Source organism: Pituophis catenifer, unplaced genomic scaffold (assembly GCF_029215685.1).
Source record: "Pituophis catenifer annectens isolate HBS135680 unplaced genomic scaffold, rPitCat1.0.hap2 SCAF_2, whole genome shotgun sequence".
NCBI lineage: Eukaryota > Metazoa > Chordata > Lepidosauria > Squamata > Colubridae > Pituophis > Pituophis catenifer.
The window spans coordinates 263193153-263212745 of NW_027256882.1; the positions used below are offsets into that span (position 1 = coordinate 263193153).

Consider the following 19593-nt stretch of genomic DNA (forward strand, 5'->3'; position numbering starts at 1 on the left):
ATATATTTCTTCATCTATTTATAGTGATAATTCTCACTTTCAGATCAAGGGACATGTTTAAAAAGCTCCTCAAGGTGACCTGGAAAAGCTTGATTTATCCAATTCAATGAATCACTTTGCTTATTTATGTATCTTCTTTTTTTCCCCTCATTCATTCCTTAAGCTCCTCTAAATGAGAAGTAAGGAGTACATAAGAAACCCATAACTGAACCCTGTTCAGGGCTTCAGTAAACACGGCTACTTTACACACTTATTCTGCCAGGTTGTCCCACTGTGTCTGAATGAAAGACGCTCAACTCCTTCCTGGTAGTTCATCTTTCTGTGGTCCTTTCCTGCTCCTGATCTTGATCAGCTCATCTGCAGCCTCAGGCTTCCCAAATCCTACAGATGATGTCAGCAATGAGTGACAGTGACTGAAAAGAGAAAGCTTTATTTGGCTCATTCGCTGAGGAAAAACCTAATCCGTGGTGTTAGCACTTGTGTAGGAAAAATATATATTGCTTCTTTTAGTTTCCATTTTTTCACGCCACCCTAATTCAAGGTTTCAGTGTGGAAAATACCTCCAGTGTGAGAAAAAGTACCCTATGAACTAACCATAAAATTGCTTGCAAAAAATGTTTCAAAGGTTCTTGCTTGTTTACACCCAAAATACATTCAGTATCAGTTTACTGGATGTTTGGCCTGTGCAAACAGACAGGTTGAAGTCTGCAGTGATATTAGCATGCATTCCCATATGCTGTTTTTTTCTGAGAGTGATTTCTTTCTGTGGTGTTGATTCACAGCTTAATATGATTTACGTTGTAAATAATTTTGAGATTTTACAGATTTGTGACTGTTGGAATCTATTATATCAAAATATCTATACCAAATGTGCTTTTTACCATGTAAGTATGTAAAATTATTTTGTGGAAATAAAAAAATAGAATTCCTTGTCATAAATGCAATTTGGAACATCATCTACTTAGAGAAAATAGTGATTGTAAGGAAACTCTGGTCTAAAGCCCTTATTTGTTTAAAATCATGATTGTTAGTTCCCATTAGTGTCCATCTTTCTTTATAAATATTCAAGTACAGTACATTTTTAAAATACATTTTAGAGCAAAATACAAATACCTTTAAAAATCATTTAATGAGGATAGTTATTATGGAATTCTTGTAGGTTCATAACAATAAATTTGAGGTGGACATATTTGTATATTTATATAATGGCATTATATTTGTAATATAGTTATAATATTTACAAAATAGAAGTAAAATATCTCCTGATAATTATAGTTTGATAGTACACTGCCTTTAGTTTGGTGCTTTAGAAATATAACTTTTAAATTAGTTCTTTACATAAAGATAAAACCCTTTAAAAGTATCTTGAAAAAAAAAACACTGAAATTTATAATCACATACTTTTAAAAAAGAATTTAAGATTTGAATATAATGCACGGGTAAATAAAAGTCTTTGCAGTTACTGTTGGCCTCCTATACAAGTCTGATATAGTCAGTCAACTGTTAAAAACCTGGTTCACTGTTTAAAAAAAGATATAAAAACAAATTGTCTATCTTTCTGCCTGATCTCTTTTCAACTGCTAACACAATGGAAACAGTAGGTGATCAGTCAGTGCATTTGGTTTGTCAATGGTGGTTTTGTATAAATATTGGAAGGATAAGAAGCAGAATTCGCACTGAAAAATATGATTTCATCTGCCTCTTCTCTGCAGTTCCATGCCTCATGCTGCGGTGTGAAATTCTCATTTTACACACTTTGCAGGCGGAGCACATGAATTATGCATTGAGCAAGAGAAATCTCCTGCTTCAGCTCCTATATGCATTTACCCAGGTTCTGTCTCTATTATCAAGATGAATTGAAAATAGAGAAATGTTTGATGGGATATGGCTTAACTTCTTTGTTTAGCATTCAGCTATGGGCTGCATTCTCTTCTCTAAGGGGGAAACATGTTTATTTTATATGTCTATCTGGATTGTAATTTTAAAGAGAGAACAGAGATATTAGTGTTCTAAGTTCAATTTCAGTTAAAGTTCCTGTAAATGGACAACGTCAGCATTGGCAAGTATGTTGGGTTTAAAAGAATTTTTTTTTAAGTTTTAAAAATAATGAATAAGCTTGGCAAGTTTAGAATGCTGTAGCCACAGTTTCTATTTGTAAAAATAAAATAAAGGGTAGGAAGAATTGGAGACTCAATAATAGATTATAAAGCACTTTGTATATTCATTTTAGTTCATTTTAGAGCACAGATCAAAACTCTGCAGAAGGGCTAACTCATCTCCAAGTGGCAGTTTTTAGGGATTTATGGTACTACTGGACAAGGAAATAGCCCCAAATGAGCAGGCTCATCCATTGGTATTATGTCCCCTTCTCCCCCACTCCTACCAGAGTCATATACATTGTGGCAGGTTTCCAATAAATGTCTGGCTGGGGAAAAAAAAGACTTTCCTGGAAACGTTGGTTAGTCGGTCATAATTGAGAGCTTCCTGGTTCAAAATGGGGCACCGCCTTATAATTCCTCATTAATGCCTTTAATCTGCTGTTGAAGTACTTCAGCCTTTTTTCCATTTAGCTTGGCAGTTCTCTAAATGCTGGTGAGGCCTTTCTGTCTTTGTTTTCTAAGTCAGAGCAGATGGCAACATGTGAAAAAAGTGTTCTAGCTTTGAATTCAAGCTTTTCCTATAGCCTGAATCCAAAGATCACATGCACAAGCAGAAAAATCATATTCATTTGCCACTTTATTCCAATTTTTCCATTCCATTCCCATCCTTCCTTCCCATCCTGATGGAGAGAGGCTGTAAATGGAGGAATGAATGAATGACTATGCTTGTATATCCTGGAGCCAATTAGTATATGAACTTTCCTGCCATTGGAATTCAGATAGCGTTCCTACCAGTATTCCTCTTATATTTGAAAATGTTTTAAGTAGATTTTTTTTCATTTATCTTCGTTTTAGATTTTGCTACCACCAATTTGCTATTGAATATTAATGTTTAGTCCTGCTTGTAACATTTCTCAACAAAAGCATGAAACTCCGTTGCAAAGTTGAATGTACCTTTTTTTCATGAAACACAAAATCTCATTATAATGAGATTTTAGAATATCTCAGATTGCAAGACTGGGACAGCTACTGATCAGACACTTTGGAAAACTACCGCCAGTCACAGCAGTCAATACTTGTTTGATCAAGCAACAGTTTGGTAGCTCTGTATGATTATCTATTATTGTCGGCGGATTGCCATATCTTTTATACTGATTATCTCTCACTGTAGAATCAGTAATTTGGGAAAAAAATGTTTGCTAACATTCTCTAGTGCAGAAATAAAACTTTTGAGTAAGACTGCAAGGTGCCTTTATAATATTTGTTCTTGCCAACCATGACAGCAGATGTCTTATTTTTAACTGGTCATAAAATACAACCTTCAGTATTTCAGAGTCAGCCACAGATGAGCTTTTATAAGCATGATTGCGGCGCTTATCATTTGGCAGCAATTAAGCCTGCCACAACCTTCTAAGACAACAACTATGATTTTTGTGGTCCATTGATATATGCCTATACCATACATGCTTCAGTATATTATAAGGTAATAAACTTTAACTGTAGCCTGTACTTTTCTTCTGTATGTTTATATTCAGCAGACATCTGATATTTTGTCTTGCTTCTGAAGACAATGATTACCCTGGTTGCCTTTTTTGGCATATTCTCCAATAAGATGAGAAGACAAACTGAGGCGTCAACCTATACCAGGGTTTCATGGCGCTGAAAGCAGCAAGAGGGATTCTTGCAGGTTCCATGTGTTTGAAATTCAATACCCAAATCAAATCAACCATCTTATAGAAAAAAAATCAGGAAATGTGCAACAAAATTTGCAGAATGCAAGCTACTCTGGAATTTTCATTTCTTCAACTTTAATGTTTTCAGTTGAAAGTATTCATGGGTTGAAAATGAGCTTCTCAGGGCAGCAAGAATACTATATCCTACATAACTAATGCTATTATTTAACACATTACTATGAACATAAAATGACTTCTATAGAAGTTATATATATATTTAGACTGCCCAGAGCATACTTATACTAAGGAGAGTAAGCAACAGTAATTAAGTGTTTAAAACTTTGATGCAGGGCAATTTATAGTGTACCTTTCAACTGAATTTTCAGTTTTACTTTATTTATTTTTGAAATTTACAAATGATGTATGAAAAACCAATTCCCTTAGAAGATGGGTATCAATAATAACCTGATTGATCATAACCAGGTTTACAAATATTATAAAATCTTTTTTAACTTTTTGGTATTTTTATGCTTTATAACATACATGATAAAATAGACATGTCCCAATCCATTAGATCATTCTACAGTGGTTGGTTATTAGCAGCCAACAGCCTTCTTAAAAAAAAAAATCAAACACCTATTTATTTTCACTAACTTTAAAATAATGCTTTTGCAAAAGAATTCCAATCCAGACAAAAGAGACGACACAAATTTTTGAGGCATCTTATACACACTTACAGAAACAATTGACAATATAATTTCAAGATATGTGTATTTAAACAATATATACAAGACATACCTTAGGAGGAAGAGGATCCAAATTGTTTTCAGAATCACTTTCTGAGGTAGAATTTGAAGAACTTTCCTCAGCTGAGCTAGATTCTGAGTTGGGAGAACACTGCTCTTTCTGAGAATTCACTTTATTATTTTCTTTTCTTTTAGAATCTCTAATATAAAATAAATACAGAATAAAAACATTTATATGTACAATATTAGGTAGCCTTGACAGAAATTATTTTCAGCAGCATTTCCCAGAAATTGTATCTTCAAAAATTAGTGTACACATAATATAAAATGTTACTATATAATTAATATTATACTCAATTATTAATAATTGATATTGTCAATTATATTTATTATAATATTACAATTATAAATATGTATAATAAGCATTGCTTGCTACAAACAATATGCTCAATATAGAACTCAGGTATAATAAGGTATTCTTGACTCATGTGATTCCTCCATCTACTTACACATTGCAATATTCTCTTTTGTATTCTGGCATACTGCACTTATACTTTGCAAAAACTACATAAAGTGAACATCCTATTCCAATTTTCATGCAAGATGAAACTAGCAATAATCACAATTTGACTAATTCAAACATCCTCACAAAGTATGATTATCATAGATTTGGTGTGGAAAAATAATTCTGGCATACAACACACTCACAAGACATTTCAGAAATGAAATAAAATATGTGGGTCCAAATCATATATACAATCAAAATATATAAATTGCATGTAATTTGGATGTATATATTATATGTTTGTATTATCTTTTTAAATGTTTATTAATCTATAAACCACCCAAAATTGCTGTAAATGTGAGATGGGTGGCACAGAAATTTAATAAAAAATAAATATATACTTCTGAAATAAATGGGTCTAAACTGAAATGGCTACTACATTTCAATAAATTAATTGTATCATACAATATGTTTGATTATTAGAAAAGCTAAATATGGTCATAATCATTTTGGAGCTTTTGGAGAATGTATATAATAATATTATCTGAGGAACCATAATAATAAACCATAAGTTATTAAAGTTACGCTTTTAACTGTTATATTTTTAATTTTATTTATTGTATGTCCAAAAATTTATTAAAAATATTTATAAATATTAATAGATTTAAAATATTACATTCATATGCCACCCATCTCCCAATGACAGATGGCCTTGATCATAACCAATAATATAAAAGTAAAGTTTTAATCCTGATAAAAGCATTGAAGAAAAAAATCAATACAAAAAAAAAAAACAGCACAAGAAAGAACAATGGCAATACTGTATTAATAATTTATTAAATATTAACAACCAGTAAAAAAAAAACAAAAAAAACCCCATAATATTCTATATGAGAAGTGTCTATTTGAGCAATATATCCATACCTTTCACCTCTATTCTCCACCTCTATCTTCATGAGACAGTTTTAATTCCAAATATGATTCATCAAAGCTCTAGTATTCATTTAGTGAAATGAAATACTTTTTAAAAAATCCAATTTCTAATTTGAAACTATGATTTTTCAGGACAAACTTATTTTATTACTTAGTTTTTTTTATAGGAAAATCTTTATTTATCTTACTGCTTAAGAGTTTCATGTGTTAATCTAATGAAAAAAATTTACTGGTAACTAGCTTTTTAACTTTGCAATGATGAAAAGCCTGTATTAATTTAACCTACAGATTTCATTTGTTCTGAACAGGAAAAACAATATAAATCACTTTTAAAATCATTAAATCCTGACTTAAATTAATAAAGTCATAATTAGGGCATTATGCTGTGTTTGTTATGGAAGTGGCAGGGCGAGCTGCTTTAATTACTGTCTGTAATAAAAGGAGCACAGTGCATACTGAGCCACAATCAGCTCTGTCAGCCACGACTGAGCTGAACTGCAAACTCATCAATGCATTGGCGGCAGACTACAGAGTAAAAGGGCCATCATGTCCACCGAGGCCACTTGCTGACAGAAGTGGAAGAAACAGATTCAGACAATCCAAGGTATTAGCCCCAATTACTTAAATTCTTAATGGCATTTTAATACACATTAACTCTATTAGTAACAGGCAATCTTTAAAAGACCTTTCCCTTAAGCAGCTTCTGACCGTCTCTCTTCACAGCCCTTGCCTCCAATATCTGAATCATAATCCTTTTAATATAATATTATTTAGGGAAAAATCAATTGCCTTAGTTACCTAATGGCAAGATATAGAACGGTTTAATTTTATCCTTCACAAAATTACTATATAAGGTAACTAAGTGTTTCACAAAGAGGCAGGCTAACTGTACAGCCTCCCAAGGTTATGTTAATATGGTCTGCTCATCTAACATGAGCAGAAGATTTTTTTATAAAAAGGTTTGCTCAACTTACATGTAACTATATCATCTGAAATTACAGAATGGGCAACATTTTTTTCCAAAGTGCATGTCACTATGAAGGTAGTGAAATATAAAAGGCTGTATAATTTCAACATTGTAATCTAGCATTATAAACAAGTACAGAACAAGTACCTTTCTGAAACTGTTGTTCTTTTTCTTCGAATTCCTCTTTCAGACTTTGGTTTCCTATCATTCTCATCTTCAGTAGAAGAACTTGAGCTACTTTCTGTGCTAGTATCGTCTTGCCCGTCTTTCTTTCCTTCCTCAGAGTCAGATTCATTTTCTAGTTGTATGCATGAACAATTCAGGTGAGTAGCTTCTAACACTACCTTCCAATGATGTTTAAGCATTCTTATACAATCTTATCATAAACAGTGACATAAAAATGTTGCTTTCACAGCTTTTAAACATTGTATGTTTAAAATCTAGGCTTAGTTTTTGACCATAACATGTTTGCAGGATGATGGAAAAGGAAAGAAATCAGACATGACCTACATGTCCTCTATCCTTACTTTCCTGCTCTAACATAGTGTCATCTTCAGAACTTAAGTATTTAATCTATTCTTGCACACACATCCAGTGATGACAATTTAATCAGGAATTTAAACAAGTTATTCAGTTTCTAATCGGCTGGAAAGTGTTTCTAATATTTAACTTGAAGGTGCGCTTTCCCAGTTTCAGTCCACTGCTTCTAGTCATTATCCTTAATAATCTTTAGCAATTTTTCTCTTGTTTCCCAGTGTTCAGAGGACTAGCCCCACAGGATTTGAAAATGTCTCCTTTCTATATTTATACATGTGTGTCTATATTTACATACTTGTATTTCAATAATTTCATTAAATTAAAATGATAGATGGGAGGACCCAGTGCAGATATAACATTGTAGATATAATCGGAATGAAGGTGTGAGAAAAAGAAAATGAAAGCATTTGGACATATTAGTAACAAACCATTCATTCATTATTTCAATTTATCTCTATCTTAAATTCATGACTGACTAGCAATACAAATGGAAATAATAACTATTTTATTATTGAGGCCAATAGACATAGCACATTAGCAATAATTAGAATCTAAAACATATCTTCTATGTAAACAGTATTCAGAAAGTAAGAAATATTGAAAGAAATATGTACCCTGACAACTTATCCTTTTTATTGTCTATATACCCAATAACAGACTACAGACTTCAGAGATTAATCTTCAAACTTCAGTGCTTGGATTTCATAACTGTTATTGGTTTTTGTTAGTTTTTCTTTTTCTGTTTTAAAGGAGACCCAAAACTTAGGATTCCAGCATCACAATATGAAAATAGAACTATGGAGATTTGAGATTATTTAAAATTTAAGCACATGCCACTTTCTACTTAATCTTAAATCTTAAAGTGGCTTATAGAGTACCTGTAATCAAATTGTCTAAAACAAGTGGCTGTATGTATAATTATATAGGAGCAATAATTTTATTTATTTCTGAATATATGAAATAAAGATGTGATTAAAATAAACAAAAGAGTGTAAAAATGTTGGGTGCATTTATATATCTTACTACAACTACTTGACACAACTACTACCATTACCTATAAACTGGAATCATTCAACTGTAATATAACTGATGATATGCAGTGGTATTGATAGTGTTAAGAGTACTGCTTTTAGGTTCAAAACTCCACATCTCCAAGCACCCCCCTTCTTTTTCTTAAAAAGCCCCTTCCCTCTCCTTGTTCTGTTCCCCCACAACACACACCTGCAATGGCACATTTTTGTTTTTTAAAAGACTTCAGCTGCTGCTTTAGCTGGCACCTTCATATACTAAAAGGCTTTTATGAAGCTCTATATGATGGCAAAGGTAAGAAAGAAATGGCATCAGTAAAGTAATGAGAAAATAAATTGTATGCAGAAGAAGAAATTGGAAAGGAGGAGAAAGAAAGTGCCCTGGGAGAGAAGAAATGAGTAGACAAAAGCTGGGAGTGGGCTGAGGCACAGCCTGCAGAAGAACATACCACTCTCACTACTGCTAGAAGAATCGTCACTTTCCTCATTAGTGTCCTCTTCCTCCTCTTCTTCATCAGACTCAGGATAAAATTTTTCAGTGGTTTCTTTTATTGCCTTTCCTTGTAGATAAGACTGTTCTTTTGCCTATTCATTTAAATGGACAGGTTTATACAGCTGAAGTAGAAATATTTATACTTATCCACACTTTACAGCTCTCTTTTGGGTCCTTGTATATATATTACTCTATGTGTGTGTGTGTGTGTATGTGTGTATATACACACATATACACACACATACAGTAATGTAAACCCTCTAAATTTGGAACAAAAATATGGGCATTTTTACTACTTTTATTACTATTTATTTACTACTATTTATTACTAGAATAATAGTATTTATTAGACAACAATAATGTCATTAGATTTATAGGCCATTTTACAATAAGGAATGTTTAAAAACACACTTTTCAACATCAAAACCTGTTTAAAATAAACCACATTATCTAGTTTTTTGTAACAACAATAGTTATTGTACAACAATAACAACGGCAGTAAAGATAATGCAACACATATCCTTCTCTACATTCCTACTCCCAGAATCATTTTCGTTTTGTTTTGATGAATTTAGGGAAGAAACTAAACATAACTTTTTAGGATGTGCAGTGAATGACATTTATCAGCAATAGTTGCAATTATCTAGGAATAGCCATTATGGTTTATTAATCTGAAAACACCTTGCCAATTAATTTGGGAAAGCTGAATTGGTTGGAGTAATTAAACTTGAACAAGTGAAGTTGGAAAAAAACGTAAGATATCAGACAGAACATACTGAACATCAGCAGAGTAATGCAGAGAACTTCAAAAGAATTATTTGTAACAGGAGCCTTATTTTGCAATTATGTTTATTAAAATACACCTTAAACCTGAAAAACATATAGTAAGATAGATTTACAGTTTCTTGTTTCCAAAAGTATAAAATGCTATTTTGAAAAGTCAACATACCAATCCAACTTCTTCTACATTTCTCACTGACGGGTCAGGTGCAATTTCCGGCCAATTAGACAATTCCAGATAGCCAGTGGCTTTCATGTTCAGAGTATGAGACAAAGTACCAAGTTGGAAGTGCTCCCTATCTATTTGAGGGTGGGAAATATGAAAAATATACACATGAGCGCTGTATCATAAAGAGCAATCTTAATCAGGACTAAAGGTAATTGGTATTACATTACTTCAAATGACATGGAATAAATATAAACAAGAAGCTCTTCATAGGTCAAAAACTGATTCCAGTCCATAGATTACAATAATCTCCCCCATAATGGTGAATAAAAAAGCTAATCAGTCAGTGTATTTAAAGGTGTTGATCTGAAATGTAGCTTCTCTAAAAATTACTTTACTGTGAATATTAAGAATGACAGCACAGTTAAATAAACCATATACATGTCTTGGCACAAACACATCCAGAATGTTAATAGTTTTTCTTTCAGAAGGAGTGCTGCTTTCAGGACTTAAAGTAGGATTAATATAGGATAGTATGTGAAAATTTAGAAAACAGATAATGAAAATGACAAAAGTACTAATTATCATTATGATTTTTAGGATTAGTTAAATAGTAATGGAGAAGGTACCACATGGCAATTCTCTATGCATTAATTTAGAAGAATAACATCAGTAATCCTGATACGTCAACAAAAATGAATATGGGACTCTAGTTTCATGTTGCTATATCAGAAGTATAATGAATACTCTCGAAAGTGAAGTTAGATATCTTCTTAAGCTGCTAAAGATATTTTCTACACAGACTGCGCTTAGCACAAATTATAATTATTTTTCCAGAAACTTATACCATATATGAAAACAAACATTTAAATCATATCTGATTTCTGTTTTTTAATTACATTTCACACTAGCAAACAATGTACACTTCTGACTGCTTTCTTAAATACTGAAAGCTGAAATCATATTGTTTATATGCTATTTTTTAAGATGACCACTTGGTTATTTAAATATATAAGAACTAGATAAAACAGATGCATGTCTCTATCTAACATTAGATAGAAAATGTAGCTAGCATACCTTTAAAAGGTGACTCAAGTAGTGGGGCAGGCTTTTGTACCAGAAATATTTTTTTGGCATATTTGTTTAAAGCTCCACTCTTGTCATTTGGAACAATAAGCTGCCTAATAAATCTTGTTCGGTCTCTGATGTCGTAGCTTTGATCATACTTGCCGAGGTTTAATATGTACTGGGTAAGCAATTTTGTCTGTGAAAAACAGGACAAGAAGAAAATACAAGTTATTTATGATTATTGATAACTCTGGATAAACATATTTAAAAAGGTAATAAAAATGAATGGTTATGTCAAACAAATGTTGTTCCATAGGGAATATGCATTTCGAAAGCAGTAAATGGAATTTTGAAGCCAAAGCACATGTCCTCTTCTGCGTAGGGGAGGTGAATGCTGAGTACTGAGAAGCAGCCATGTGCTAGATTATTAAACTGCTGAAGTGGAAAGAAAGGCATCATTAAAAAAATAATCATATATGGCAAACCCGCTGAAGGGCCTACGTGAGAATAATGAATGTGGAAATACAACTAAAAACATGGCACTCAAAACTTAATCGGAAAAATATGCAGGACATCAAAACATCAGAGGGTATTAGGAGGCTGGCAAACTGCTTCTGCTGAGGTGTGTTTTATGAAGAGATACTGTCCCTGGCACAAGCCGTCTCTGCACTCTGACTGCACTCAGTTACTTTACTCTGAATTATGACCCATTAAAGCAGACACATGAATCACTGAACTGGATTACTGCAAATTATTTGCAGTGCATTTAGCTGTTACTTTTTCATAAAAGCAAGCTGCTGATGCCCTCTAAAAACCAGGATAAAAGACTTCTTCCATTTTTCCTCTCACAGCTTAAAGCCTCGGGTAATATTGCTCATTTATATACGTAAAAGCAAATTATATTACCTCAGCTTTTTACAGCATAACTACATCCTTTAATTTCATGTAGAAATATTAATTACTAAAATTATTCAATGCATACTGCTTAATTTTTGCATTATAAAAAAACATTGGAAATGCACAAATAGTTTGCATAAATTGTATATTTGGTTTGGCAGATATCTATAAAACACAATTGATAACAATATAAAAATACATCATTTAAACACAAAATATAGTAAGTATTATATTTATTCCACTTGTGATAAGCTATGTACATTACTTGATCTGAACATCTTTTCAACAGTCACACCTTTGCATGGCACAGAATTATATTCTGATGAATAAATGTATTATTTCTCAAAAAAGAAATTAGGAAAGTACAATATATTTATATGAATGCATGACATTCATATAATGTATTTATTTGACATAAACATCTACTGTTTTTATTCCTGAAATGTTACATTTTAAGCAGTACACTTAAACAAATGGGGTAGATAATAATTTCCCCAGTCAAGACAGATTTGTATTAACTACCAAATAGTATTAAAAGAGTCCAGAGAGATATTTATTTAGATGTTAGGTGTTAAGGAATCCTAATATTTAATATTCCTGGTAATTTGGTAAAATTATCTGGTAATTTCGGTGTTTGTTAGTATTGGAATACCAACAGTAAGTCAAGTCTACTGCTCTGACTGCCAGTTCCATGGATTGTCAGACTGAATTGGGAACCATTTTTTAAATTTTTGATCTTCTTCTTTCATTCATTTTCATTCTCACTAAAAAGATATAGCTAGACCACTAAACTGGAAACATGCGTATTTGAAAACAGAAGTGTGAAACTTCAATAAAATTTAGTTTACCACACTATATAAACCCATGTAATTCTCAAGTTGAAAGTATTTGATAATAGTGGCCATTTTCAATCTCTGGATTAATTTTTAAATGATTATCATGAATAGTTATATTGAGCTGAGCTGACTATTATAATTAAGAAGGTTGGATCTGAATAGTACTTTGGTGAGAGATTATCAAGTAATTTCAGGGTTTTAAGCTATTGGAAAATAAAAAAATAATCCTGGGAAAAGGCAATGGCATCCACATAATCACTAGAAATCAAGGTCAACTCAAGGGAGTTTCACCTTACTACTGATATTCAACTGACTCAGTTACATTCAAACTTAGTAAAAGGGGAATGTGGCTCAACTGCTGAAACAATGCTTTTAAAACAAATTTGAAAAAAATGATTTGTGGTTATGTTTAAATAGCACCTTTCACCAAATCAGCATGTAGCTCATCTTCTACTTAAATATTGTTCAGAAGTCTGTCTCAATTTTGTATGTAGTGCATGGCATAAAAGCAGTAAGACAATACAGGCTGGTATTACCAACTAACCTGCATTTGCTACTACTGCAAAGACAATTCAAGATAATACCAGCAACATAAAATAACATTATTATTGGCCTTCACATACAATTATTACAAGGGTTTATAAGTAACTGCTTCTTGACAATTTTATTCAACACACAGGTGATAAGGCCAGAAAGAAAGATGTTGCAAATAATTAAAAAATTATCTCCCTGTAAATGTCCCTATCCTGTGCAGGGGAAAATATGGTGCTAGTTAGGACAAATGAAATAAAGAAGAAACATCCCCGTCTAATTACCTTGCAAAGGACTTGAGAAATAATACATTCTGTCAGTTCAGCCATAAAAACATTTAGAAGGCTAAGGAATGCTGATAAAGCTGGGAGAAGATATTAGGAATTAAACACAGATTCTGAGAACCAAGGAGAGTTGAAGATTCATTCACAGAATACCTTCTTTGTTCATTCAATGGACCTCTGTTTTTGTGACTCCACTCCATCACCTCAGAGAAATTATATCTGACCTTACTATCACATAAAATACTATTATATCCAATCATATTCTATCAACTGTATATACTAATTTGCATACATCTAGATACTGGAATGGTCTTTTAGCTGTTTTCGGTTACTGTCATAAACAATCTGTGCTTTAACAAAAATTGTGTGATTTTTTTATTTGAAAAGAGCCCTTAGAAAAATTTGTGAGAGAGGCTTGTTATAACTTGGTGTCAGCAATAAAATATCCAGAAAAACAGAGGTGGTGCCAAACAGTTCTGCACCAAGCATTATGCATTCTTCCACTAAAGTATAAATTGGTTATGTGTATGGTTCCCTGCCTAACCAGGGTTTGAGCTTTGTCAATGTCCTCGTTGTATGTGCATACGTGAAACCTTGTCATGGAAAGCACTGTATCCAGGAAAGGCTGAGTGGACTCTATTTTGTGCCTAAAGCAGGACAAGTTCTGGGTGTGAGGTCTGCAATGGAGGATACCCTGAGAAACAGCTGAGACAGAAAACACCCCCCAGGCTGGGAACTGTCCATACTTTAGGGCCCCTGGCATTGTCTAGGTTAGGGATGTGGCTATGAGAATTCTAACTGAGCTCATGAAAGTTATTTGTGGCTCTTGGGCCAATAAATAGCATACCTGTGCAAAATCTCTTGGAGAGACGCAGACAAGAGTCCCAGGGAGGTGTGAAGAACCTTTGATCACATAGTTATAGTAAATCTACTTCTTCCAAAGTTTCATTGTATTGTTTTCATTATTCATTTATGTGCATTTTTATAGAACACTATCATAGCTGAGGAAAACTGTAATTCTGATGTTTTCTATTAGAACAGCTAAGGGCTCAATTTTGCTAGTAATGAGTAGGTACTTTTTTAGTACTGCAAACTAAACTGGTCCTTTTTGTTTCTGTCTGTCCAGAACATGCCAGAAACCAGTGCAAATTACTCTCTTTTAATGATTTCTTCCTTTCTGAAAACCTGTCCAACAACAGAAGTAAAAGGAAACACCCCCCCCCTTTTTTTTTGTTGTTCCTTCTTGAATCCTTGAGGATATACTGGGTCCTCTAACTGTTCTTCATTCCATCTTTCTAAAACAGAGTATTAGATACGAACCACCATCAATGTTACTGACACAAGTGAAAGGTTTTTGGTTATTTTTGGTTATTGGTAATGTTTGGCATTTAAATAGAAATTTATCCAATGCCTTGAGACATTTGCAGAAATTTGTCTTAGCAAGGATTCAGTTTTGAACTCATGGATTTCAGTTTTAAAATACACTTACCAAGGTAGGCCTCAATACAAAGCCAGATTTTTGCTTTAGATTATATGTTTCTGAATATTAAAGTGATAACTGTGGCCTTTAATTTTATGATTTTCAAAGTGCAAAAGAAAAACTTAACATTCTAATTTTATAAATGGCTGTTCCATTCATTCAAAGTTTTATTCAGTCAAATTTAATGAACTATTTACATAGTTATGTTTGTGATTTCACACATCAATGGTATTTTAATCTTACCTGTTTTGAGTTGGTTAAATACAATTTTGCGCCAAGATTTAAAATTTGCAGCTTTACAAGATCATCTTCCACAGTGAAGCTCTTGGCCATTTTTCTTAGAACATCAGGGGCTATTTTCGGAACTCGTTCACAGTATTCTCCAGTAAGCCAAAGAATGCTGGCTCTTGCAACAGGAACCTTAAGCAATAAATCAATTAAAATAACAATTTATAACCTTATTAAATGCCTTTTTGAAATTGCTTCTCTAATGGTACACTAGTAACAACTTAAGATAACTTAACAGAGACTCTCCACATATTTTAACCTTTGAATTTACCAAATGATTATTTACAGCAGCTGTGATTTTTCCTAAGGAGCTTTCCAAGCAGTTAGAGATTAAGTAATTGAAATTGCTGGTGAAATTAGTCACTTATCTTAAAACAGGCTTCTATACCACTTTAGAACAAAATAGTTCCAATACCCACATTAAAACAACTTTCTTTAAATGATGGATCAGAAAATGTTTTGCGATAATTTCATTGGGCTCCTGGAAATGCACATTTCCAGTGTTTCTTAAACTGATGGGAATGAAAAAAAATGTTAATTCCAAAGAAGAAGCAAAGTTAAGCAAAGAACTCCCTATTTTTACTATATTCTTAACCATTTGGACCAAGTTAATTTAAATAGCATACACATTTAAAGACTGCTATCTGCACATAACCTAATATTACTGCCCTTTGTATGTTTTGGACTTGTTTCAGGAAAGCCACAGTAGAGTATTTCCTGAAAGGTATTAAGCTTATAATACCCCATGAAAAGGAACACTGGGGACCATGCTGCTTTCCTGCGTATTGTCACTTAGCAGAGCATGGGTACACAAAACTACTGAAATACAGGCACTCCCAACAGAATGGGACGTGATACTCATTATGTAGATACAGTCCTGTGGTTGTAGAAGATAGAGCATAACTATAAGGCTGTGTAGGACTACAATCTAGAAAGATCAAACAGTGTTCCTCCCTGGCCAGCAGTTCTAACAGGATCTAGGATAACTTGCCACAGCCAACTCGCCATGGCCAACTGACTGCAGGACAACTTGCTGTGGCCAACTCGCCATGGGACAATTCAACATTGCTAGGACTCCATGCTCTGGCTCATCTCAGCCTTGAAGACTTCTAACTTGAGAAGGTTCAAAACTAAAACAAGACAAAGTCCACTGCAATTTACTTTTCCCTCTCTTGAGTTATCCTGCATTGAATTTCCCATGGCAAGTTGGCTGCGGCGAGTTGTCCCGTGACAAGTTGGCGAGTCGCTTTGGGCAGATTGGTCTTGGCGAATTGTCCAATTCTGGTTCTGATACCTATCTAACTGTTTTAAGGGAGAGAGGGCAAGATAGAGAACACTTTGTTTTCCTACTATGGAAAAAATATATTATTTTTCTATGTCATTTATGCAAGGGAGAGGATGACAATGATAACTTTGGAAGAATATTTAAAATTTTCTAAGTAATGGAAGACACAGGATTTCATGTAACAACTTTTCATATATTGCTCAAGGAATCTGGTGGAGGAAAGGTCCAAGGTGCCTGCACCCTTCTAGAATAAGTTGTGTTTTTCTCCTTTTATCTTTTTTTTCCATAAAAGGAGAAAAATAACCTAATTGGCCATTTGGGTGCTCTAAAAGTAACAGAAGCACTTTCCCCACTACCAAATGGGCAGAGATGTCAGGCAAAGACCTCTATTGGAAAACATACTGTATAAGTATATAATTGTTCAACAACTGAAACAATATTGTAGGATCAACATATATGATTTTAGAGAAATAACAATAGCTAAGAATTTATCAAGAGTTATGCCTGATTTAAGGAGGTACCAACAGATATGATGTCTACATTAAAACATACTCATCATCTTTTCCCCTTTGAATATATTTTACTACACATATAAAGACACCAATCATCTATAAAGTTGCAGGTAATCTACCTAAGTTTTTAGTTTAATAGAAAACTAAAGTTGCTAATCAAGCAATGCTACTGATAAAAAATGAATATTCAGTGCTTTATAATTCCTTCCAAATCAATTCATCATTATCTTATTTATTCATTTATTCCACTTTATTTTTATAAATAACTCAAAGTGGCAAACATACTCTTTTCTCCTATTTTTCCTACATCTCCTTGTGAGATGGGTTAAGGTTAGGATTGGGGTCAACTGAGAGTGCCTGGACCAAAGTCATCCAGCCAGCTTTTGAGTCTAAGGCAGCGGTTCTCAACCTGTGGGTCGCCAACAACCCTTTCACAGGGGTCACCTAACACCATCAGAAAACACATCATCGCACTAACCCCATCACATACATCCCGGAGTATCTTATGGTTGGAGATCATCCGTGGTTTCGGGGTGGAGTACCATCAGTACGCTGATGACACCCAGCTGTACATCTCCACCCCGGATCACCCCAACGATGCCCTTGAAGTGATGTCCCGGTGCCTGGAGGCCATACGGATCTGGATGGGGAGGAACAGGCTCAGGCTCAACCCATCCAAGACCGAGTGGCTGTGGTTTCCGACGTCCCGATATAGCCAGTTGACGCCATCACTGACTATTGGGGGCGAATCATTGGCCCCCACGGAGAGGGCTCGCAACTTGGGCGTCCTCCTGGATTCACGGCTGTCTTTAGAAGAGCACTTGACGGCCGTGACCGGGAGGATTTTTTATCAGGTCCGCCTGATTCGCCAGTTGCGTCCCTTTCTGGATCGGGACTCGTTACGCACGGTCACTCATGCCCTCGTCACCTCCCGCCTGGACTATTGTAATGCTCTCTACATGGGGCTCCCCTTGAGGAGCACCCGGAGGCTCCAACTGGAGCAGAGTGCGGCCGCGCGGGTGGTAATGGGAGCGACATGGCGCTTCCATGTAACACCTCTCCTGCGCGACCTGCACTGGCTCCCGGTGGTCTTCCGGGTGCGCTTCAAGGTTTTGGTTACCACCTTTAAAGCGCTCCATGGCTTAGGGCCTGGTTATTTACGGGACCGCCTACTACCACCAATAGCCTCCCACCGGCCAGTACGCTCTCATAGAGAGGGACTCCTCCGGGTGCCGTCAGCCAAACAGTGTTGACTGGCGGCCCCTAGGGGGAGAGCCTTCTCTGTGGGGGCACCTACCATCTGGAATGAGCTCCCCCCGGAGATACGGAGGATCCCGGATCTGCGCTCCTTCCGCCGTGCTGTGAAGACCTTTTTATTCCATCAAGCGGGCTTGGCCTGATCTCTTCCCTTTTTAAATATGTAAATTTTAATCTGTTTTTAAATTATTGGGGTATTTTAATTTGTCTGGGCCAAAAAGTTTAATTTGATTTTATCGGGTTTTTAAATTTTGTGTATTTATGTATTTTATTGTTGGCTGTTCACCGCCCTGAGTCCTTCGGGAGTAGGGCGGTATACAAATCAAATAAATAAAATAAAATAAATAAATATCTCTAGTTCTAGACTCTGGATGAAGAAGCATGAAAGACAGTGTAAGGGATGAAGGTGTCAAGATAAGGACTAGTGCTGGTTAGACCCAGAGAGTTATAAAACCAGCCTTTTATGAGGACCATAGTTAAGGCAAAGTCACTTTAAGTTTCTTCCTTTCCCAGGCTTAATTTATCTTTTGTTAACTGCCATGTTCCTTCTACAATGTCATCTATGTGGTTTTGTATATGCTGATATATGACTTTTTTTGTTGGCAATAACTTACAACTTACCTAGCAGATCAAGTCTTTTAAGAATAGAGATTTATATTTCAGTCTGATCTGAAATTTGAGCCATATTGGGCTGCCAATCTCAGAAAATGGGACAGCTTTCTTTTTTGCCCTTGGTTCGTCTGTATTTTCTTAGGATTAGATTGTATAGATACAATCTACACTACAATCTACAATCTGCAAGTGATCTATAATAGATTATCTAATATAAAAATATTCTTAATGTCAACGGGGTACATAATATATTGCATTAATTGATTTAAAGACAGCTTTTGACTCAATTCACCAAAACAGGTTTTGGGCAAAGTTTATCACATCCTGTAATGGAATGTATGAATGACCTTGGGAAAAGAGAGGAGGAGATGCTCCCTAGGAAACAATCAGACGAAAGGCAGGAGGCTACAGTTGCTTAATAGTCAGATAAAGAAACTTAACAAAGGCCCTCCATAATAGATCAAATAATTAAAAGCGGAGGCAGGAGGTCTCTGCTTTCAATTGGCAAGATTCTGTTAATGTAGCCTTACAATAAAGTGAATTAGTTCATCTTACTGTGTATCCTGTCTGATTTACCAGGGAGGACTGACACATCCTTTATCTTCTGTCAGCTTCT

The 19593-nt window shown here is 34.5% G+C and overlaps 1 protein-coding gene across 3 annotated transcripts in view; it reads right to left on the reverse strand.

Annotated features, from left to right (window-relative positions):
- The window catches only part of AP3B1 (adaptor related protein complex 3 subunit beta 1), a 164253-nt gene that overhangs the window by 69892 nt on the left and 74768 nt on the right, over positions 1 to 19593 (reverse strand). For all 3 annotated transcript variants that reach the window (XM_070938829.1, XM_070938830.1, XM_070938831.1), the window contains exons 15-20: positions 15267 to 15443; positions 11005 to 11191; positions 9931 to 10061; positions 8938 to 9073; positions 7071 to 7221; positions 4571 to 4718 (exon numbers count right to left, since the gene is read on the reverse strand). In XM_070938829.1, the coding sequence (XP_070794930.1) occupies positions 4571 to 4718; positions 7071 to 7221; positions 8938 to 9073; positions 9931 to 10061; positions 11005 to 11191; positions 15267 to 15443 (930 nt within the window). The remainder of the gene's footprint in view (positions 1 to 4570; positions 4719 to 7070; positions 7222 to 8937; positions 9074 to 9930; positions 10062 to 11004; positions 11192 to 15266; positions 15444 to 19593) is intronic.